Below are 24,062 nucleotides of genomic sequence, written 5' to 3'. Positions count from 1 at the left end.
CAGGTTCAACAGCCCTTGTGCGTAAACCTATAAATATTTCGGTTGGACCCGCCAATCATCGAAAACAAGGGCTGGGTTACCAGACCTTCCGCTGCAAAATTCTTGACGCGGTCTTTCAAAATTCCGTAATGTAAACCTTCCAGATGTTGAAAATTTTCCAGACCTTCAGAGCTTTAGCGTGTCGGATGAAAATTTCACCATCTTGGTACCAGATAAAATTAAGTCAGGATTATTTATATATGCACGCTTTTTTATAGGAGCATAGAAAATCTATGATACCTTTTTTTAATTTTATTGCCTAAAAAAAATGAATAAAAGTTCTAAAGTGCCCTAATTCTTACATTAAACATTTTCTTAGTTTTTTTGGTGTCACCTCTTGAGAAATCAAAAGTCATCAATACTGTAGAATATTTATAGATGTTCGGCCGTAGCGGTGTTTTGTTCTCAAACAGCCCCTGGCCCTGTACCTCAGTTTGTTCTTATAAAAAACGTACATACCACTGAGGATTAGTAAACTTGAACGAGAGAAAATGATGCGTAGGTATTCTTCTCACCCACGTGTAAAATCCATCATTGTGAAAAAATCATTCGAAACTCAATTACACTCTTTTTTTATTAGAACAATTTTAAAAGAACAAAACGGCTCAAAAAAGCCAAAAAAATAAGAAAAATCTAAGAGCAACCAATCTTGGGAAAATTAAGGGTAAGAACGGTAAAGATAGGGTATCAAAGCAGAATAACCCAAATTTGCTCTAAAATTAGAACCGGATAAGAAAAATTTGAGGCCTAAGGTGTAAAAAAAAACAAGATTAGCCGAGCCTCAAGAAAAATTTTCCGGTTCTCATATGAAAGAGAAAAAAAGAGTGTATTTGATAATTCTGCGTCATTCAAATTTAATTGGGTCCCATAATGAATATTTTCTCTTATGACTTCAAAACAATCACCAAACAATTTCGAAATTGGCAGACAATCTTCTTTCACATTTTTATGGCGTTATGGTTGGAAATTGTTGGTTAGATTATTTGTTTCGTTCTGCGATGTTTATTGATGTGAAGTTAGAACGTTGGAATTTTTTTGAAGATATATTTCAGGTTTTCGATTCGGAATACCTACAGAGAAATAATCTTTAAGGTAATTCTGGTTTAAACTTGTTTAGCCAAGTTAAACCTCTTTTTATTTAGGGATGGTTTTAAAACAACACTAAATGTAAAGCATCAGGTTCATTCTTTAAAACAAAGGTGTTGATACTACAATCAAGGTTAAAATATTTTGAGATTTTTGTGCATTTCAACGGTTTTCAGAATTCTAAGTTCGGGCGAGAATGGCGATTGAATGAGAACCTAATATTTTCATATTTTCATCCCATTTCCGCACTAAGATTTCATTCTTATCATTTTGGAAAGCTTTTGTTTCTAAAAGTACGGAAAATATTGTGTTTACTCACGGAACTGCCTAAATTTCCGAAGCTTATTTTCAACTACCCGAGGTCCTGGTCTTTTTCCCTTAGAAAAATGGGGGTCTTATTTTAAACAAAACGACGGTATATCTTTCAGCGCCTTAAAAAAGGACTTTGTCCGGGGACTTAAGTTATTTTGAGAAATTAAATGTATTTTTCGCTTCTTAGAGGAATAGGTAAAAACGGTTTCTTGTATATTCTATTTCCTTTAAGTACCAGTGTCGAGTATATTGGACATATAATTGATATTAATATTGGCTATATAAGAGGGCGAAACCCTCCTGTAATGCCCAGTTTGAGTTAGAAATCGTCATTTTGGTCTAACTCTTAGGAATAGGATTGTGCCTCATGATCAAGCAAAATAAATTTCAAAAGTGAGCCTTTCCAGCGAGATTTTAAGACAAAAAGTATAAAATGCAAGAATTTAAACTAATCCACTTTTTTAAGATTTTGACCATTTTTTGACCATTTTTGGCCAACAAGTGCCAAGAACCTCCAAATTTGGCCCTGTTTTACTTTATTGTCATCTAGCGAATAGATATTAGATATTAGATATTTCAAAATGAAAAAGAAACATATAATGGGTATGCAATTTCGAAACGCTCCTAAAAATGTTCAAAAAAGAAGATTATGAAAAAAAAGAAAGATTATAGTTTCACGACTTTCATTTTAAGGCTAAAATTGCCCAATTGAAAATACAGAAAAGGTGCGAAAAATAATTGCTGGATGTTTAAAAGTCGCTAGCTAAAATAGTCGCTAGCTTCATACGAGAATGGGAGAGTTCGGATTTGAGCGTATTATAATATAGATTATAGCTCCTTGAAAAATGTCCATTTCGACCATTTTTATCAATTTATCACCAATTGGACCTTTTTTTTTGGGCTGTAACTTTTGGTCCAAAAAGATATGAAAGATTTGAATACACTTTTGAAATCAGCGATGCAAATTCAAAGTTTTAGAAGATTTTTCAAAGCTTACATCAATGCATCAAAAATAATCAAGGTATTACTGTTAATTTCATTTTTTTCATAATTTTATTTCATTTTATTTTTACCCTCGAGATAAATGCCTTAAAAAAAGTATGGGCTGTCTATTTTCACACGACAGTGATCTTTTTTATAATACCAAGAACCAGTTAACTTTTGTTGAGGCGTTATTTCTTTTAGCACTTTGAGGCTTAATTTGTTCTTGTAATTTTCTTATTTTGAGGGAAAAATTGAGACATATATGAGGCTTTATACCCAATTTCTACTACATTTACCGTTTGTGATTTTGTGAACTTAAAATTCAGCCATTACAGGCCAAGCTTTGTTCCTAAAATTTTCCATATTTTTGACGTTTTTGAGCCTACCGTTCTTATAAAATTATTTTTATAAAAAAAGTGTGTTTAGCCTAGAGATAAAATCGAAAAAAGATAGAAAGGCTTTGACTGAAAGAATAAAAAAATCAAGTCTGGTGTGGTTTCTATGATTCTCTTTGCAGTGGACGATCACAAATGACTTAAAATGACATTCAGATAAAAATAATCGAATGATTTTCTATATAACCATGATAAAAGGTATCCATCTAACGAAATGCACAAATTACGAAACGTTGGTAAGTTTTGTGTGTTTTAGGTAATCCGTGTGCGCGGGCCGGTCAAAGTCACACCCCATGGAGATACAAAACCTCATGGATACGGAGTTTAATCACAAGGGCAAATCGTTTATGTTCTAATAATAAACTTCCACACGAACTTACTCTAATTAAGAAGTTCGCATCTTGGAATGGTTTCCCACAACACGTGTGCAAAAGTTTGATTTTCCGAACTCTCCAAAACACTGTATCAAAGGAACCTGATACAGATCGTGAAACTGAAACCACCATTTGGATCAAGACCACCTATCATGGGACCCAATGTGAACAACTTCTTGACAGACTTGAAAAGAAGCTGAAAAGGTCAGTACAGCCCGACAAGAAAATAAAGTTTAAAGTGATATATTCTACAAACAAGTTGATGCTAATCAAAAATTAACCCCTGTTTTGTGACATTTTTACAGTCAGCCACAACTTTGCTCATAGAGTGAAACCATTTTGTGGCTTACATTTGTAAATGCATCTGTTGTTAAGCTGAATAGTTCAGCTTTCCGTTGCAAAAAGAATGAAATTTTGTGGCTGACTCAAAATTGATCTATAGCTGTCTAAAGTGTGAGTAAATTCTGTGGCTGACATGCCGAGTGGCTTACCCTACCTGCACTGAATCTTTGAGAAGCAATTTCTCAGCAATGGAATTGGATATGACATTAGTTCCTTCTGCAAGTTCTCAGAAAAGGTTTGGATTTCTCATATTCAATCCAAAAATGTGGCTTACATATTGTTAAATGAGAGAAAATGTGGCTTACTTCATAAAGGTGCTGTGATTTTTTTATTTCAATATTTTCTTTCACTTTGATTAGGAAAACCATCAATTTATGGCTGAATATCAAGGAAAAAAGTAAAATATAGTTGTTAAAAGTACATTTTGGTGGCTTACGGACTCGATAAGAAGCTCTATTAAAATGGATATAAATGCATTATAGATCTTTGACAAAGATTTTATTAAAATTTTCCAAGTAATGTATAGCTGAATGTTTATTGGTCAGCCTAAGCTGAGCATTCAAATAGGTAAAATTCGGTTCCATAAGACGACAAAAAAAAAATCCGATCTTCCGATCTCACTTTGATTTCTAAACTTTCTTCCGATCGGGTTAACTTTTTGTGTACTTTTAGCGTGCGTTGTTTTTACAGATCATAATGTAGTGTTTCAAGATGGCGGCTCAAGCGATAAGTCAGATGTGATACTGTAAGTCAGTGTTGTACCAAAGTATTTCCAGTTTAAATCTGTTGCAAGCTTCAATTTCTGACATTTATTTTTTTAACTCAGCAAATCAAACACATGATTTTCATCAAGGGGATTCTTTTTCTACATTTTTTGAAGGTTTAAAGCCGTTTTGCTCAAGTTTTTGTTTATGTTGAATTTTCTGATTGCTGCTTTTTAATAGTTTTTGCAATAAAAACATATTTTTCTTGTTTGCCTCTAGGGGATTGATGGTGTTATAATGTTATTGGAATTTGATAAAGTTTACAAAAGTACAGCTACTGTATAAATTTGATAAAGACTGGATGCAATCGTGCTTTTTTGGACTTGGACGTGTTTGATAAGGCGAATCGCAAAAAATTGTTTGGTTCTCGTCATTTCTACTTTAAAAAGTGGGAGTCGTTCGGTCGGTCGGTCGAAAATATTTTTCTGTTAAGAAGCAGCTACATCTTGTTGAAAGGGAATCCGTGTGGACTGATCCGAATTTTAAAATTGAGAAACCGTGGATAAACTGGTGTTTTCGGTTTACTCTCCATTAGCCATGCGGCTCTCTACTTCGATTTGAAAACTTGTTTAAACACAGAGCGTGCAGAGGTCGACAGTGGAAATCCAGCAAAGCAGCGGAAAAGCTTTCCGACTCTCCAACTCTACCTGCTGACCGTAAATCAGGGTCGGTCAGATGACGGGAACCAAATGATGACATCACATCTCCTATTATTGGACTTTTTTTATGACAAATGGTCTTTGGAATTTGATCGTTTATATTAATATTAATATATACAGTTCTTGTTGAAATTGATCAAACTATTTTTCATGCAGTCCGGACGCAGATTGTGTTTTTCTAACCTTTTCTAACCTTGGCGCACGTTTTGACTGAATGATGGAATGGAATGAATGGCGATAACAGTTTATACATATCTCTTATCAGACTTGCAGAAAGCGGGCTGGCGTCAAGTTACACAACATGCACACTCTCGTCACAACTTGCACAGCCAAACTTTTAAAGTTTAAAAAACACTGCTAGTGCTTGGCACAGAAGAGAGGACTCCCAGTTGAAATTAATTGCTACACCGCTGCCCTGTTGAATTTATTTATTATTGTCGTGTGTTTATTCCGCCAAGGCGGTAAATCAATCGCCCAAATTCATAGACCAATCAAAAGTGGGTTTAAAGCAAAACGGGGGAAAAATGAGCTTCCCTGCATAGTTATGAATTTTAAGTTTTGCTTTCGATTATCATTTGCGACCAGCAAAGTCTTCAAGATGGTTGTGTGCATGTTGTGTAACTTGACGGTACTAAACTACAAAATTTATTTACGCAGACTGGATGCAAATTGTGTTTTTCAAGATTTTGTGATTTTGCTTCAAGTGCAAAGTAGGACAATGATCAGTCACATTTTTGGACCTACCTGGAGGTCCTATAAATTAACCTGTGTTCGTCCGTCCGTCCGTTCGTCTGTTACCAACTTTTCTCGGGATTGAATCATAGGAATTGTTCACGTGTTCATTTTTCATTTAGGTAGGTCCATAAATGTATCACTTGTTTTTAATGGAATCGCAGAAAGTTACGACAAATGGCTTTTTGACTTTGAATAATTAAAAAACTAAACAATTTGTTCAACAGTTCTGGACGCAAATTATGTTTGCCTTGACAAATTTTGGCTTTGACTGAATAGCAGTCAGTTTTTACGTACCTCATTGAGTAGTTGTATTTTAATGACCAACCAGGTCATTCATTTGAGGGCTATGCATGTTAGCCTCCACTGATGCAAGTTACCCGATCTCACGGTATGAACTACGTTTTGCAAAGTTTTTGGTGCAAATTGTGTTTTTCTGGAGTTTGCGCTTTGTGACTTAAAGCTTGTAGCTTTGTTAGTTGAAAGTGTTATTGGAGTTTTATCAAGTAAAACAAAAAGTACAGTTTCTATGTATATTTGATGGATATCTTTATTTTGGTTTTGACGTTTTGGCAATTTTCTTATTTATTTCTAGTATATATAAAACTTTGGTCAGATAATGGATTGTCTACCTTAAAGGAAGAAATTTCAGAGGGAATTTAATTTGGCGGATGGACGAAAAAACTAAATTTGGCGGGAATTTAATTTGGCGGTCGCTTAAAAATTTAACCTTAGGATGGCGTCAAAACAGCGAAAAAATAGCAAAAACACCTTAAAAGAGATCATATTTTCAAAATGTTTGATTTGGCGGGAATTTAATTTGGCGGATGGCGGAAAAAAGAAATTTTGGCGGGAACTTAATTTGGCGGATGTCAAATCTGCCAAATCCCCCAAATTTTCTTTCCGCCAAAATTTCTTCCTTTAAGGTACATCCAACAGAAAAAATGTATCATAACTGACTGGAATGAAATTAACAAAATGTTTAATTACACTATGTTTCTCTTTTATTTTGTAGTAATGAACTATAGCTTAATTGTTTGATGTCATAGAAACAGTGCTACAATGCTAAAGAGAAGTATACTTTGATCTTCTCGTGGGGTAGTGAGAGCTACAATGTTCTTCGTGTGCACAGACTTGTTAAAAGCAAACTAACTTTTTTAAATGATCAATTAGGTCTATAAAATCACAAAAACAAGTGGTGAGAAAAATTTTGACCATTTTGCTGGTCCTCATGTGACGTCATCACTTTTGCTGGGGCTTGAAAATGAAAGTGAAAATTAGAAGCTCATATATGGCTCAAATGAAAGATATTTATCCAAGGATTCCAAAAAATATCACAACATATACCTGAAAATCAATATTTGAGAAGCTATGAAGGAAAATAGCTCAAAAATGACGTCATCGATGACGACGTCATCGGTAATTAAAAAATCGTCGAAATCGAAAACTTTTTGTTTCATTTGAAAGAGGACCTGCTTGGGAACAAAAAATATTACTACTGAAAATATTGAATTTCACTTGATAGGAAATTATTCTGTGAAATGCGTTTGACTTGACTCTCAAGCTTTTTAAAGATTCCTGGGCGTGCCCGAAGCTAACCTTTCACAGGCAAATTTAATGAATTACAAATTTGCTGACAGGGGCTTTTAAGGAGTAATTCAGATTTTTTTGTAGTAATATTTTTTGTTCACTAGATGGTCCTCTTTCAAACGAAACGAAAATTTTTCGATTTCGACGATTTTTTTATTGTCGATGACGTCATTTTTCAAACTATTTTCCTTCATAGCTTCTCAGGTATATGTTGTGATATTTTTTGGAATCCTTGGATAAATATCTTTCATTTGAGCCATATATGAGCTTCTAATTTTCACTTTCATTTTCAAGCCCCAGCAAAAGTGATGACGTCACATGGGGACCAGCAAAATGGTCAAAATTTTTCTCACCACTCGTTTTTGTGATCTTATGGACCTAATTGATCATTTAAAAAATTTAGTTTGCTTTTAACAACTCTGTGCACACGAAGGATACTTTTAGAACATAGTGGCTCTCACTAGGGGGGGGGGGTTGGAGGAGCTGTCAGGCTTGTTTTAAATAAATTTAAATCAAGTTATCAAATGTTTCATATTTTGTACATTATTCAACATTTTTAGTCTACTCTGTTTCAGTACATCTCTTACATCTGTTAACCCACTTATTAAAGCTATCTAGCTAAGCTCTATTGGCTGACCTTCCAGCCTCGGCTGGTTTATTTATTTATTGACACATTACATTTTGTATTAAATTGTGGCTTACTGCCCTACTGTGAGTAAAAAATGTGGCTTACAGCGGGGGAGATAATCAGAAATTATACAGGCTGGAAGTCCATTGACTATCAAGCCTTAAACTATTTCTTTGATTATTTATCAAATATAAAGAGAATAGCCTTATATTTTGTAATTATAAATGCACATTATTGTGGCTTACAGATCCAAAAACATGACTGTAAAGCATTTATCAAACAATGTGATTCAAATCGATTTCAGTGGTGGTTTATGAAGCTAGAACAGTACCTAATGTAACTTAATTTTGTCTGTCAGCCACAAAAATTGCTCATCTAATCATGAAAAAACTACTATTGATGGTTTCCTTTCAAATTTGATATAAAATACCAACCCTGCATTCTTAATGGATCAATTATCTGTATTGTCATGGTAATGGTATTATCTTGCATTTACCTCCAAGTAAGCCACATTTTGTGCTCAAATAACGACTTCACAACATCTTGAAAGTATTCTAGTGATTTTAAATTGGATTTTAGATCATTTTGAGTAGCTACAAATGTTTTAGAAGCGTATGGAGCAGGATAAACGCTTAATTTCTGACAAAAATATCCCTTCAATGTAAGCCACAAAATAGAACGTTTAACAGTGGAATATCATGTACATTTAATGCTTTTCGTAAAATTCAATCTTTCTACCATCGAGAGCTGAAGGTTTCTTTTTTGTATCATCTCTAGTTTTGATGTGGTTTACATTCTAAAAAAATCGACATTTTTTGATTTGCAGCCACAATCTTGGCTCAATTAACAAAATTTTTTTTTTCAATCATATCCTCGTCTTGAGTTCTATAAGCCTCTGAGATTTGAAGGCTAGATTCAAAATACCTGGGGAGTTATTTCAAAAAGTTGTTTTTGGCCATTTTTTCCAATGTCACACTATTTTTGATTAGCATCAAAGTTATCATTTTTTACAAATATGAAAGATAAAACACCAAGTCTTTTAAAATCAAGTGTCGTCTACCACTTTACTTGTCCTGGATGTAGTGCCGACTATATTGGTAAAACAGATAGAAATCTTCACGAGCGTTGTGTGGAGCATGCCACCTCTAATAAGAATAAGTCAAGTAATACTGCAATTTATGATCATCTGACCAGTTGCCAAGAAATGCGTTACATGACCAATCTTCTACATCATGGACTTGGTGAATTGACAAAGTCTGAAACGAGAGACTACTACCTAAACTGCGTAGAGAACAATACAAAGATCATTGATTCAGCCTCAAATTGGAACATTCTTCTTATAAAAGAAGCATTATACATTAAAAGAAAATCACCTATTTTGAACAACGGCCTCAAAGCCTCAAGAGATTTATATCTTTTTTCCTAGGTTTTGTCTAATTTTTGTCTCTTGGGTCGTTTCTATCGTCTTGCCTCCTATTCAGGCCTCTTTGTTTTAGCCTTTCTTTTACCATTGGGATTTTGACTAATTATGTTCTCATATCTTATATTTTTTCTATTGTTTACTATTCACCACATTTTATTGATTAATTGTTTTATCCTCTAGTGAACATTTTCTAATTTTAATTGTTTTAATTAGCAAGATTTTTACATAAAACTCATCGACACGTTTGTAAGAGAACTTTTACCTGAATGATGTACTAGTTTTGAGTACGAAATATTGTAATTTTAAAAAAACTCACTTTGTTGTTTTTCATGTATTGAAAAGTCAAAATGGAACATTTTCGGACTTTCTTTTATATTGTATTATTTGAAATTGTCAGCTGGATCTGGATTACATATTTTCTAATGCCAATCTTTCAACTATATTCTATCAAAATTTTGGGGCAGCTGCTATTTTAGATCTAAAAATATTTATAGCAAAGAACCTTCCACAAACAACAAAGAATTCGCAAGATTTGAAGAAGTTTACCTCTCGAAAGTTTCCCGATAAAATAAAATCTTCTTTTAAAACTATAAAGAAATTATTACTCGAAAGAAATTCGCATTTTACCTAAAAATACGAGGTTTCGTTGGACAGAATAACTTTACTTTAGTTCTTATAATTTATATCTTAACTAATTTTTGCTATCAAGGATTGGTAATCAAAGGAGGCCGATTTGAAAGAAATTTCTAAAGAGTTTTATGACTTCTCTGGCTATTACAGAAAAGTTGTTACTCCATCAAACTTTTATTACCTCTATGCTCTACCGTCCTCAAAAGTGCGAATACAAAAACTCGCTAACATCGCCTGTATGATGGAGAGTGACTCGTTAATTTCATCACAATTGGCTTACCTCCTAAAACGTACTACACTTTCGGATTTAAAAAAAAGCGCTTTACAACTCTTTGGCATTTGACTTTCATGTAACAATAACAAGTGATACTTTTATGGACCTACCTGGTTATTCATTTAACACATATATAATTGATATCTACGTGAGCGTGACCATTAAACAATCATTCAGAAAAAAAATAGTGACGATCTATCAAAATTAGTCGTTTATTTCTTATAAAAAAACAGTTAGAAACCAAAATTTCATGCTCCTGAAATATTCTTTCATATTCAAGACTTCGTGAGTAAAAAAACATATCTCATCAAAAAATCCAGCAATTTTAGGAACATTGATGTATGCTTATTAATGGTGATTCTTATAGATAAAGATGCGTTTTTTGAGCTGAAAAACTTTTTTTACAAAAATCTGCTTGAGCCATCTTTTACCTACTTTCATGCAAAAAGTCAGAAAAAAACAATGATCCAATATTTCAAAAAACCCCTTTTTTGCCGTTTTTTAGCTGAAATTTACCTAAAATATTTTTTCAAAAATCGAGCTCCGTCACATTCGAGGGTTTATAGTTATGCATCTTTGTGCAAAAAATGATAAAGAATGAAAGAGCCAATCTCGAGAAAAGCTAATACCTAAGTAATTTATAATTTGCTTATAAAAATATATCGAATTTGGCCAGTTTTTCTATAAAAACACGCCAAGCAACCAAAATTTCATGTCCAAACACACATATTCTTTAAAAGTAAGCCCTCGTGAGCAAAAAAAACATCTATTTCATAAAAAATTGAATAAAAGGCCTTTTCATAAATTACGTCACGAACATCACTTGCCTCCTACTCAAACAATAACCATGGTGATTATGTCGGTTGAGACATAAAATGATTTTTTTATGAAAAAAGGTAGTTCTAAAAAATCCGCTGGGAGTTAATCACTATAGCAATAATTTCAAAACGAGGCAAGTGATGTCCGTGACGTAATTTATGAAAAGGTCTATTTGACTAAGAACATTGATGTATGCTTATTAATAGTGATTCTTATAGATAAACATGCGTTTTTTGAGCCAAAAAAATTGTTTTGCAAAAATCTGCTTGCGCCATCTTTTACCTATGATGGTACCCTACTTTTATGCAAGAAATCAGAAAAAATTAATGATACAATTTTTCACAAAGTACAAAAAAACCGTTTTTTAACCGTTTTTTGGCCCAAATTTGCCCAAATTTTTTTTTCTCGAAAATCAGGCTCCGTCACATTTGAGGGTTTATAGTTATGCATCTTTTTGCAAACAATCAGAAAAAAGTAATGAGCCAATATCGAGAAAAGCTAGTAACTAACGAACGAACGGACGAACGAACGGACGAACGAACATACAGCGGTTAATTTATAGGACCTCCACCAGGGTAGGTCCAAAAAATCAATCAAATTCATAGAAGGTATAGTAAAATAAAAAGTTTTTCAAAATTATCAAATTCAAAACTTATTTATTCGCCATCCATCCATTCGTCTAATCATATGGAATAGTTAAATGGTCTTAAAATGTTTATTTTAAGAAGATAGATTTGATCCTCCATTCTGGGATACAGGAGTTGAAAGGTCTAGCGCCGTGCTTATGTAGGGAAATCCAGTGATCGATTTCCTCCCCTATTGATTCTCCAACAGAAGCAGTTCAAGCATTTTAAGAGGAAGTATTTTTCACCGGTCAGTATTTTACACAGTTTAATGAGCTTTCCTGACGTATGGCGTGAATGAGGTTTTCAAAAAACTGAATTAATTTATTGAATAATTCGTCACTACTTTAAAATGCTATGGACAAAAAGACATTTTATTATGAGATTTGTATGGTGCATTTTTCTCTCTTGACGGATCGTTTAAAGTAGTTGAAAAATATTTGTTTTGGTCAAGGGACGAACTTTTTTTCAAAGAGTATTTAAAAAAGAATCCCAGCGAGGATGAAAAGGATAAACTTTGTAGTTTAGTGTGAATCGCAGACCTTTAAACAACCGTAGGTAATATTAGTCTGGATGACTATGAGTCATAGGCGTAGCGAGATACCCTGCAAAATTTGAGAACGGTTTTACGAATCTGTAATTAATGTCTTCGTTTTATCAAAAGATAATGAATGTCATAAACGTCTGCACTCCCTCATAAATTTTGCAGGGTATCTCGCTACGCATATGCAGGATGATTGTAAATATGAGTCAACATACACAGGAAAAAATGTTCGATTTCCAAGGTTGGAAATTCGATATTTTTGGGTTGGAAATTTTGGTTTTATAATTGAAGGTTGGAAATTAGAGCGATTACTTTAAAGTGATTTGGAAAACGTAAATTACCCATAGGTTTTGTAGAATAAACCAATGCGCTTGAAAAATCAAGTGAAAAAAAAACAATGTAGAAATGACAATTTTCCAAGGCTGGTTGGAAAACATGACTTTTTGGGTGGGAAATTTTTATTTTCCAAACAGTTTGGAAATTGAAAAAAAAGGTCAAAAATCGATGTGAAAATACATATTTTTGTAAATTTGATACCTAGGTTGAAAAACTAGACTTTTCGGGTCGGAAATTTGTGTTTCTCCCAAACAGTTTGGAAAACGTTAAAAATCCATGTGGAAATTACATTTTTCTAAGATTGAGAGCCTTTCTTAGAAAACTTGACTTTTTGGGTTGGAAATTTGTGTTTCTCCAAACAGTTTGGAAAACGTTAAAAATCCATGTGGAAATTACGTTTTTCTAACCATTTTCTGCGCATGCTCCTTTGAGAAAACCACAAGCGATTTTTCGCTCAAAACTGTTTTGATGTATAGCAAACCTGGATATTAGACTATAATGTGAGCAGTCAAGCTGTAAGTTTCCGTCAGGTGAGGCGTCGCTTCGGAGCGGCCTCGGTCAATCGCAGTGAGTTCGCACAGTGAAGCACATAGGGTACTTGTGTCATAGTTTCAAATAGCGCCCTGCTGAGCTGTGTGAGTGATCTAAGATCAACCACGTATCTGTGCGAACAATAACGAGAGATTGACCGGGAGCCATCGAGCCTAGGCTAGCGAGTGACTGTTCACAAAAACAATAACCTTGCTTAAGATCTCTTTTCCACATCTCTGCCATCACTTTTTGGATTTTGGCTTTTTTCAACCTAGATTTTCGAAAATTCCAACCTTGTTAAATTTGGATTTTGGCTTTTTTCCAACTGAATTTTAAAAAATTCCAACCTTGTTAAATTTGGATTTTGGCTTTTTTCAACCTAGATTTTCGAAAATTCCAACCTTGTTTTCCAACTGAATTTTAAAAAATTCCAACCTTGTTAAATTTGGATTTTGGCTTTTTTCAACCTAGATTTTCGAAAATTCCAACCTTGTTTTCCAACTGAATTTTAAAAAATTCCAACCTTGTTAAAGTTTGGATTTTCGCTTTTTTCAACCGCGATTTTCGAAAATTCCAACCTTGTTTAAGTTTGAATTTTAGCTTTTTTCAACCTCGATTTTGGAAAGTTCCAACCTTGTTTAAGCTTGGATTTTGGCTTTTTTCCAACTGAATTTTCAAAAATTCCAAGCCATGGAAAATGCAACATTTCCAACCTTGGACAATGTCCCACATTTTCAGGTTGGATTTTCCATTGGATTTTATCTTTTTTCCAACTAAGAAAACTTGAAATTTCCAACCTTGGAAATCGAAAATTTTTTCCTGTGATAATGGACCCTTTTTCAATAAGAAGCACGAATCCGTTGGTGGATCCCATAACAGCTTAAGATGGTGCATGTTTCATGAACCTTCGGAGAGTTTCTTTGAAAATTATCCACCTGTCACAATACTTCGTCAAGTTCAACTTAAGGACCAAGCAAATCCCATAATTGAATAAAGCCTATCCTTTAAGGTCCGGAATTGAAGGGGGTCCAAGTAAAAGTCAGGGGGTCCGAAGTTTCCTCAAAATATAATGAACGGGGGAGATTAATTGCCGGGGGTTGGAAATTGTACCTCTAAGAAAACAAGAAAGAAAAAGGAAGAAAGAAATGCCCTCCGATGCATCGGAATGGGTCCTACCCACGACGGAGTGGGAATCACAGCGCAAGCAAACATCATATACTAAAACCACGCTATATAGAGCCATTCAGATTTTTATAGTAAATAAATATCTTCAAAATAAATAAACGAGGGGTCCTCGTAGGAACTGGAAGGTCCAAAAGGTTTTCGAAAATTAATAAATGAGGGGAGACGTTTGTTCGGGACTTTAGAGTATTTCCATAAATGTTACATGCAACTTTTAGAATAGCTATAAAATGCATAACCTCATAATAATATTACTCACAATTCTGGCTTGCCAACATAACTGTTGGGGTGGCACAACAAACATGTTTGAAGTCACAAGAGGTTTAGAAGATGAGTTTCAATTTTTGGAGAACCAAGGACTTGAATGTGACAAACCAATCACTGCAACTGGTGGTACGAAAACGTGTAGCTGTTCTGCCGATCATAGCAAGACAATGGTTTTCGAAGATGAGAAGAGAGCTATGTGTAAAGAAAGCCGTCAAATTTTGGACGAATTTAAACAAAACATCATAGATGGAGGTATATACATATGTTTTTTAATAAGTATTAGTGCTTTTGGTGAGAATCCACTTTTCATCTGAAAATTCAAAACATGAAAATTTTTGCTTGATCATAAAATGTCAGTTTTACTCAAATAAGCACCTCGACGCTCTTAAGGGTGATTGATGCTAAATTATTGGTTAATGTCATTATAATGTGTAATCTCTTCTTTTAATTTGTAGACCATGGATCTGACCCTGGACCTGATCCTCACGAGTTGAGTATTGAGAAGAATAAAGAGATCGGTCTGATGAAATGGGACGAAGGCGTAGGGTGGGTTGGAACGAACGCCCTATACATCGCGGGCGGAGATCGAGTTACGACCGAAAAAGAATGTAAAGATCCTAAGATAACTACTGTGAGGTAAGACAAGCCCAGTGTTTTTCCTTAGATGAAATCTAGACTTAAATTTGAGGATATCTGAAGATTTCAATTACCTCCCTACCTACTAATTTTTCCCTCAAATTATTCTCCCTCTCCAAGCCCGAAGAAGGTCGTTTGATAAAACTTAACAGATTCCCATTCCCACAGACTGGCACAACAATAACAGAAGGCGTTTACGGTGACCTGGACCAAGAGAGCTACACTAGTCTAAAGTTCAAAATTCTGTTGTTTTCCTCTAACAAAAAAAGAGGACTTTTTTTCACGATTAATTCAATATCAGAACCTCCAGACTACCCCTTTTAACGTAATTTTTTCAACAGCTGTAACAATCTGAAATGGACAACTTGCGATTCAGTGGTACCAACAGATTTCTTACTCACAAATCGGAAAGATTCATCTGGTGTAACTCACTTCTCCTTCGAGGTAAAGATCATTCACACATCATTCTATTCACACATGATCCCAATACAGTATATACACCCCTGCAATGGTTATTGATATTATCATTTTTAAAATAGTTCTAATTATTCACAAGTCACACAAAGGCCAAATAGTTACATATTTTTAAGTCATTGCAGGAGAGCATACAGTTGACGTTCTACTATTCGATACGCTCCTTTATTCGATGAAAATCCAATCCAATAATTTCAATCCTTGAGAATCGAATTAGAGAGTGTCAACTGTATCATGAATCGTGAGTGACAATTTTTGGAAAATGAGTAAACTGTTTGTATAGTGACTAAAATCTAAACAATCCAAACTTCAACTTCAACGCAGTCAATTTATGCGCTGTAGTGACACAATTCTTTGTTTAAGTTTTCTCCCAATTTTTCTTTCAAAAGTCATTGATTGATTCTTGCCCGGGGGGGGGGGGGGCAAAATGGGTTACGGGGATGCTCAGCTGGTCAGGGTACCTTTTTTAACCTCCACGAGTCCCAGGTAGGGTCGCAAAAATACCAAAATAGAAAAATCAGTCCCTCGTAGGGTGTCTATTTTTGGAAAATTTGGGGAAAAAGTAGAAAATTTGAGAAAATTTTGGAATTTCAGTCCCATTCAGGGTCACTTTTTTCGCAAATTTCGATTCCCACGTAGGGTCCATTTTTCGAACCTCAGCGGAGCACCCCCGTCGGTCGACAAGGGTAGTACCCCCCCCCCCCCGGGGATTCTTGCTCCAATAAGGAAAAAAGAAATTATTAAATTTTGGTGAACTTTACCGCAGAGTTCCATCCTCCTAATCTATCCATTTTTCATTAGGTTGCAATCTCAAATATCAGCAAAACATATCAAGGTCGTTTAATAGCTCTCCAAATGTCATGTGGAGTTGAAAAAGCATTCATGATCTTCAAGTTTCAAGGAAAAAGAGATTGTAAGAATTCAGTGTTTTTATTTAATTAATTTCAAATGAAAAGAATTTATTTTAGTAAAGTCTCATTCATCTCAAACTAAAGTCGGCTTATAGTATCTTGGTTATGCTGTCTCTATAACTCTTCAATCGATATTATAGTGTTTATGATTGGAGATTTCGAGATTCTCGATAATGCTTTTATCTTCAAATCATAGATGTTACACCAATTTCTGCGTCATTGCCAACTCCACCACCGGGTGACGGTTCCACACCTCCACGTCCACCGCTAACACCTCCAAATGGCTCAACTCCACCGCATCCACCAAAAACTCCTGGCCCAATGACCACCACCACAACGACCACCACAACCACAACCACTGAAGGTGACGGAGACGACGAAGATGCCGTATGTGAATATTTGCAAGTCACTAAACATCCCTTTATTTGTAGCTCTTTCGCCATATCTTTCATTGAATTACGGTCTATTCTCTCTAACTCCAACGTTATGAAAAGCTCCCCATAATCTGAATCTTGGTCAAAGACAAGATCGAATTAAATAAGGCTAATTTTATACAACATATTGAATCAAAAGACATGATCCACCTTGGCTATAAGCGCTCGATCTGACAAAGGATAAAGTTCAACCGACTAGACAGAATATTCAATATCATTTGCAATATTTTTTTAGGCTCTAAAAAACTCTTCCTTTTTATTCGGGCTTTATTCCGAGCCTTCATCCAGTGTATCATATTCTTATAGATTTTGGAAGTGATAAGAGGGAAAAACGACGAGTATTCTTGTCCATCAAGAAGCTCAAACTGTCAATGCATTGCTCCAAGGCCAACATATATGATCAACAGAAATGGTACAAACGGATGTTTTGGCTCCACAGACACCATCGAAGAGAATATAGCAGGTATGTAAAAATGACTTCAATTGTGTCAATTATGATGGCAATTTTATTTAAAGGTTTCAAGGCCATTGTACATGATAAATTTAATTGCAATTCATGGTTGAATGAAACAGAGATATGTGATTGAAAGAGTTCCTATCAACAATTCACGTGATCTCGAAATTATCTTCTACAGTCCATTCTCCAACCTACCTACGAAACTCATGCAATTAGAACTGCGAAATGATGATTGGACGTCTCCGTCTTGCGTTGGTATCTTAGTGTCGTTACAGACCCACTGGGACCCCTTCCCACTGGAAAAACTGGCAAAAATGTCGTCCCCGGTGGAAAATTATCCTCCAATTTTTGTCTCCACTGAGAATAATCAAATAAACCAATCCTCACTGCAAAATATAATGCTGTTTTCCCATCCCCAATGAATTTTCTGACATGAAATCAAAAGAAATAAAATCCCAAGCCATAAAAGTATGGGAATATCAATCCCCATCGAGTTTTGGTCGTTATTTTTACCCCCACTGGCTGAAAAAACCCTACCGGGTCTGCGAGAAGGGGGTGTCTTAGTGATTTTGCATTTTTGTTTTTCTAGGAGGCGCTCCATACATCCTCAGTAGTAACTCCTACACTCTCAATATTGTATTTATGGTGACTTGGAATGATGGCATCTCAAAATGGCGGAATCCTTTATCAGCACAAATTTTTGACATAGATAAAGACCTTATTACAGAGAGTATATGTAAAATTGGAAAGGTTTTCTCTGTGGAAGTTTACAACTATGACAAATGGCAATCCTGGAGCACAATTTATTTCAAAAACGAAGCTTCGAAAAACAATGGTGGTGGACAAACTATAATAGTAGCTGTAAGCAAAATGATTAATTAAAAGGTTTGGTTCTAAGGTCACATGCATTCTCCTTGATTAGCTGTCCAAACTCTCTAAGAAAAATGAGTTCATGATATGCCGCTGCCAACAGTCCCGAGAACCAGTCTCTCGCATAGTGCCTTGATACGTTAAAATTGGAAAAAATTCATACCCAGGAGAGTTTAATTAATTAAGAATTAATAATCTTTGCAAATATAGTACTCTTAAGATTTTGAGGCATAATTCTAAAATGTCTTTTTTTCTTTATTTATAGAAAGACTACACGGGGAACCAGGATGATTTTAAAGGTCACTTGTTTCGGATCGGTTTCAAATGTGACAATTTGGCCAATAATGAGATAATGAATCTTTTCATCAAATTCCAAGGTGAAAGAAAATGTAAGTGACATTGATTCCTATTGATCCGCCATACACCCAAAAATAACGCCAATGTTGACAGATTTAGATTATTGAACCCCTCTTGTTTGTTAAAGGGGTTTCTATCCAAGTCTCTTCCATATTATTTGGGATCTTATATCATTAGGGTCTATTGTTTGTATTCACCTGTAAATTCGGTATTTTATACAGCAGACCTTCTACAATCTCTTAATCCATTTCAGATTTCGCTGGCAAAGATTTTACTGAACCAGTAGCTATTGCGGTATGTCTTCCAAATTCATTTTATTTCATCGGTTTTAAAAGTTTAGAAAATCTAGTGTTAGTAAGGAGCTAGTGCGTCATGCTCAAACTCGTAACCAGTCCCTTAGTTTTCTTATTTATGATTTTGATAGTACTTGCAAAAGTTTTACATCACTCCCTTCAATTAGATAAAAAAGCGGTGAAAGTGGCTGGTGGGTACACGATTGCGTTTCGTCTTTGATAATTAAATTCAAATCATAAACATAAAACCGCCCATTGGGCACATTCACGTAAAATCCTTTCTTTGTAACAGGTTACACCAGCCGAAGCTCAAGTCGCAATCATTGTTGGATGCACGATGGCAGGCGTTGGCTTCATATGTATTTTGGTTGCATTGTTCATGCTATTCCGATGGAGGAAAAGGTACCAAATAATCTCACTAACAGTGCCGTAGCAACTGGGGGGGGGGGGGCAAGGGGGTGCTATGCCCCCCCAATAATTTTTTCAAAAATAGTTATTTTGCAAAATACAAAGTTTTTCTTTTTTAATTTGTCATAATTGTCTTTTAAGTGCATGTTATGAGTGCATTTTCAAGCAATCTAGAGCTCAAATTTTCAAAATTTCCCCCCTCGGGCCAAACCATGGTTGGCCCTTGCGGTGTCACTAAACTTCAGCCCCCTCAATATGAAAATGCTTCCTACGGCACTGCACTATCTCTCTTCCTCGTGTGATACTATATTTTTGAATTGATTCCTATTTTCTGGTGCGCATATAAAACAGGGATTCAATTTTAGTCTAACAAGGTCGGGTAAGGGCAATTTTCTAGAATCGGTCAATACACTGGCTTCAGATGCAAGGGTTGATGTAAAATACAAAAGTAAAAAATAATCTCGTTCTACTATGTTTTAATCCATAGGAGAAATGGAGGAAAATTGAAAGGCCATAAAGAACTGGAAGGCAACGAATCATTAACTGAAACCAAGGTAAAGTGTTATTTTAATAACCATTGGTTGGTTAATCTTTTAAAATTTAAGACTTTGGTATAAAATTTGCCAAGTCGGCTAGTCGAGCCTATATTACAACCCTCAATCCTCCTGGTATTGATAGTTTACTCTTTGTTGTTCATTCCAGCTTCTGCTTACAATAAACTTAAGTTCCTCTCAATTTAGACCCACAACAAAAATACTCGCGATCTTAATCAATGTTTTAGTAACATTTGTTTGTTGTTTTGTTACTTGTATCACATCTTTGTTGATAAATTCTCAAACTGCCCGTAAGATTTTACACAAATTAAATTAAGTGGCTAATCACCATAATTTAATTCTTTTTTTCCAGTTGGATTCAGTTATCAAAGGAGATGAAAAAAGTAAGTCTAGCCAAGCAGTGGTTACTGTTTTTAAGAGAGTGCACGCTTGAATGTGGACTCGACTAACTCGATAGCTGAGTCGACGAATGATTATTTTTCACTTTTATACTCGTTCTGAAAAGCTCATTTCCAGAAACTCGACACTTTTGAGGCCTTTGAAAATTTAACATTCAAGGAAAAAGTTACCTGTCTTTCAGGGCCATTAATAACAAAAGTGTGATGTTAAATCTGTTCCCCTGCCAGAAGAGTAATCTTTGATGAAGTTTGAAATAAAATGTTCATATTATCCGATCGGCCATTAAATTAATTTACTCTATAAATTTCCTATTTTAGTCACCATGAGCAAAGCTGATATATTGGAGCTAGCTGAACATATCATTCAAGAACGTGAAAAGAAAGAACTTCAAGGCTCTCCTCGTTATGTGCAGCGTCCCTTACCAGTGGCCGATCCGCGCCCCAAGATTGGTCCCCTATCAATAAATTACAGACCAGACGAAGAAGATAAACCAGCTAGTAATATGAACACAAATGGTGAGCTTTATGAAGAGATTCCGTCTGAGGGATTATATTTAACACCGTTAGAGGATGATAGTTATCTTGATTTAACGACTGTAAAGGCGGGACATTCGCCCAGTACAAAAAGTAAACATAGCGAGTACGAGCTAGAGGATGTTTACACTAAAAAGAACGATAATGATCAAAATGAAAACATTGAAATAAATGGTAAGAACCAGAACACTACAGATGATTGTAATGACGGTGTTAAGAACGGAGCTGAAAGTGGATATTCCGTACCTCCAAAACGTAACGTATCGGATATCGTAAAATCTTAGACTTGTTTAATTTTTTACTATTTTATGCAAATCTGAGTAAACTTATCATACTAAAATTAATTTTAATCAAATTTGATATTTTAAAAAGTGTATTTTAATCTTGGGGGTTTTATAATTTTATCTATATATGTTTTGTAAAATGTAAATTAAGAAATAAAGACCCGTATTTATATAAAGATATTTTAAAACCCTTGACCACTCCAAAATAGACTTTAATTAACGAGCAATTAACTTTGATAGGTTTTTGGGTGTTTGGGGTTTAACTCTCGTTTTTTTTTTGAAAACTCCACTTCCCAGACAAAGATCTTTAAGGCATCCACAGGCCCTTTAAAGTATTTGGCCCAGCATCGGGCCTTTTATAAACATGTCGCTGTCCGTCTGCTGTATATCCGTTTTTGAAGAAACAGCGCTCAGTCAATTCTAGTTTATTTTGTCATTGCGAACAAACTTTTGACTGTTGCTATATCCCTGGTTCTTTTTTAAACAATTTATTTTGGAATTTAAAACTGTACGTATTCTTTATTTTCCAAGTCACCTGTACCGAAAACCGTAGAATTTGCAACCAAACCAAATCTAAACATTGTCTATCACGTACTTAAACATGTAGAGAGTCAGATTAAGCAAGGAAAAACTCCATATGGAATTAGGGTTACCAAAGAAATAAATAGAGCGAGGCGTTCTCAATGCATCTATCCTTTTTCAAGACCACTTAAAAACAATTCTCTGTGATGAAAAGCCAAAGTAATTAACTTTCGTAATCCTGCGTCATTAAGCTTTTAATTTCCTTTCAATACCTTATCACAACTTCATGAAGATGTCCTTGTTTAGTGTGTTAGTTAGTTTGCGATAATTTGAGGCAAATATGTAGTGTTTTTTTGAGTATGTGACGAGAAATGATGCCTTCAGAATTCTGTTGACTAGTGTTGACCTTTGATTGGAATGCTTTGCGACGTTGAATAGCATTCAATTACAGTGAGATCATTCTTGAAAATTTTTGAAAATGCAGTGATGTGGCAATCTTATTATCTTATCTTATAAGGGTAAACAGAAGAAGAATGCTTTTTGTGTGAGAGTGTTGTTTGATTTTGGACGGGTGAAAATTTACCTATCTGCCATCTTTCCTAAATTCTCTTTCTCTATTAAACCTATTACAAAATATATCTTTAAGCCAAAGGTCTTACATCATCTGAATACGTATCCCATATCAAGCAACAAAACTATACACTTGAGAAGATTTATCTATGGCGACATGGAACCCGATCGAAAACCACCATTCTTTTCACTTCCCAAATTTTCAATATATTTTAAAGGCCAAAACTATTCAATTGGGAATTTAAATTTTTGAAATGAAATAATTCAAAATCGCTTTTAAATGTGCTTTTTCATGCAGTTCCACAATTTTGCGGTATTTAAAAAAATATAATATCCTTCAAAAATCAAAAATCTGGACTTTCATTTTCTTATGAAACTAAGACTCAATTAAGCCTTTTGGAGCATCGAGGCTTTCTTGCAGTGGTGTTTGTCTATACCTACACACTTCCGATTATTTCACCTAAAGCTAAATACAGGGGATTGGGTTCTAGTTTACGAGGATTGAATGACGTCAAATGACACGCTCCTCACAAGTACAGATATTTGACATCATTTGACCCTGGAAAACTCGGGCCCAATCCCCTGATAGGGATAGGTCTGATTTGTGTATTTTATATAGCTAATTTTTCCATTGACAACATATACGACAAATATAGACAAATTAAAAGTTTTCTGATTCCGCAATAAACCACCACAATAACTTTGCACAATCTTACCCACGTATCTAAGCCGGGAGTATAGTCCGAATTGCAGTTGGGCGCAAAGGTGTTTCAATCGCTTTGTATGACAGTACAATTTAATGTGAGCTAACGAGGTTAATTGGGACAAATTAAAGTGCTGAGTAGGTGTCCAATGATTGCATGTTTGGTGTAAGCACACAAATAAAAAAATGAACTTGACGAATTTCAAACTTTGAAAAGTTGTGATTTAGATAAACGTAATCTGAAAATCGCTCTAGAAAAGTAGATGAATAAATGCACCAATGGGCTATCCCAGAAAAAAATTTGTATCCTCTATGTTGAGGAGATCTTTTTTTAAAAGGTTTTTTAAAGGCTCCCTAGATTTTTTTCCAATTTTTCAGGTCCCCTTGGATTTCTTTCTCCCATTTCTTTGGACCACCCTGGATTTTCAACCCGATTTTACTGACAACCCTGGATTTTATCATTCAAAAAACCAGACCACCCTGGACTTTTTACTTTCCAGACCACCCTGGACGTCACACCTCCTCAACATAGGGGGCACAGACTATTTCTGAAATAGCCCAATGAGGATGGTTTTCTTTTAGAGTGCTATACATCCTACTTCATTTTCATTTCGGATAACGTCCTTTTAAACAAATTTCACAATGGGGAGATTTTGGGGTTGCTCTTTGCACCTAATTCGCACAACGTCATTTTTGCTCATAGCTAGTGAACAAACCAGTCATAGTGAACTAACCACAGTCATAAATGACATTGTTTCCTTCCATCTGGAATATCTGGAAAGACATTGTGCTTCTTTTCTACCAACTTTTTCTCTCAATCTTATAAAGAGAGGATTTTCTTATAAGAAATGGTTAAGAGATAATGAAGAAAGAGCAGGAAGATTTTTGTTGATCATTTAAAGCACAGCGTTAATGAAGGATACTTTAGTTAATGAACTCTTCCTGATATATGTACGACTGAATATATTGACAAATGAAAATAGAGAGTTAAAATGGTATGTGACTAAGAGTATCAATGCCGCGTTAAAAGAAAGAAAATTGTGCTAAATATACCATTTCAGTTATACATCGAATGAATATCTTTCTGGGTTAATAATCCCGGAAAAGATGTACTGGAGTACTG

General features: G+C 34.9%; 2 protein-coding genes across 3 annotated transcripts in view; one reads left to right on the top strand and one right to left on the bottom strand.

Moving 5' to 3' along the window:
* The window catches only part of LOC136798461 (mRNA export factor GLE1-like), a 75,833-nt gene that overhangs the window by 17,268 nt on the left and 34,503 nt on the right, over positions 1–24,062 (bottom strand). The gene's annotated exons all lie outside the window — the stretch shown is intronic.
* Positions 14,439–21,339, top strand: LOC136798456 (uncharacterized). Its single transcript, XM_067055069.1, has 13 exons — positions 14,439–14,786; positions 14,990–15,170; positions 15,512–15,614; positions 16,446–16,557; positions 16,752–16,942; positions 17,296–17,452; positions 18,036–18,307; positions 18,582–18,705; positions 18,927–18,967; positions 19,259–19,368; positions 19,862–19,928; positions 20,281–20,311; positions 20,645–21,339. The coding sequence occupies exons 1-13, from the start codon at positions 14,498–14,500 to the stop codon at positions 21,142–21,144; spliced, it is 2,178 nt and encodes a 725-aa protein (XP_066911170.1). The 5' UTR covers positions 14,439–14,497; the 3' UTR covers positions 21,145–21,339.

This window comes from Clytia hemisphaerica, unplaced genomic scaffold (genome assembly GCF_902728285.1).
Source record: "Clytia hemisphaerica strain Z4C2 unplaced genomic scaffold, Clytia hemisphaerica genome assembly, whole genome shotgun sequence".
Lineage (NCBI taxonomy): Eukaryota > Metazoa > Cnidaria > Hydrozoa > Leptothecata > Clytiidae > Clytia > Clytia hemisphaerica.
The sequence above is the reverse complement of the archived record's forward strand: the minus strand, read 5'-3'. Positions and strand labels throughout refer to the sequence as shown.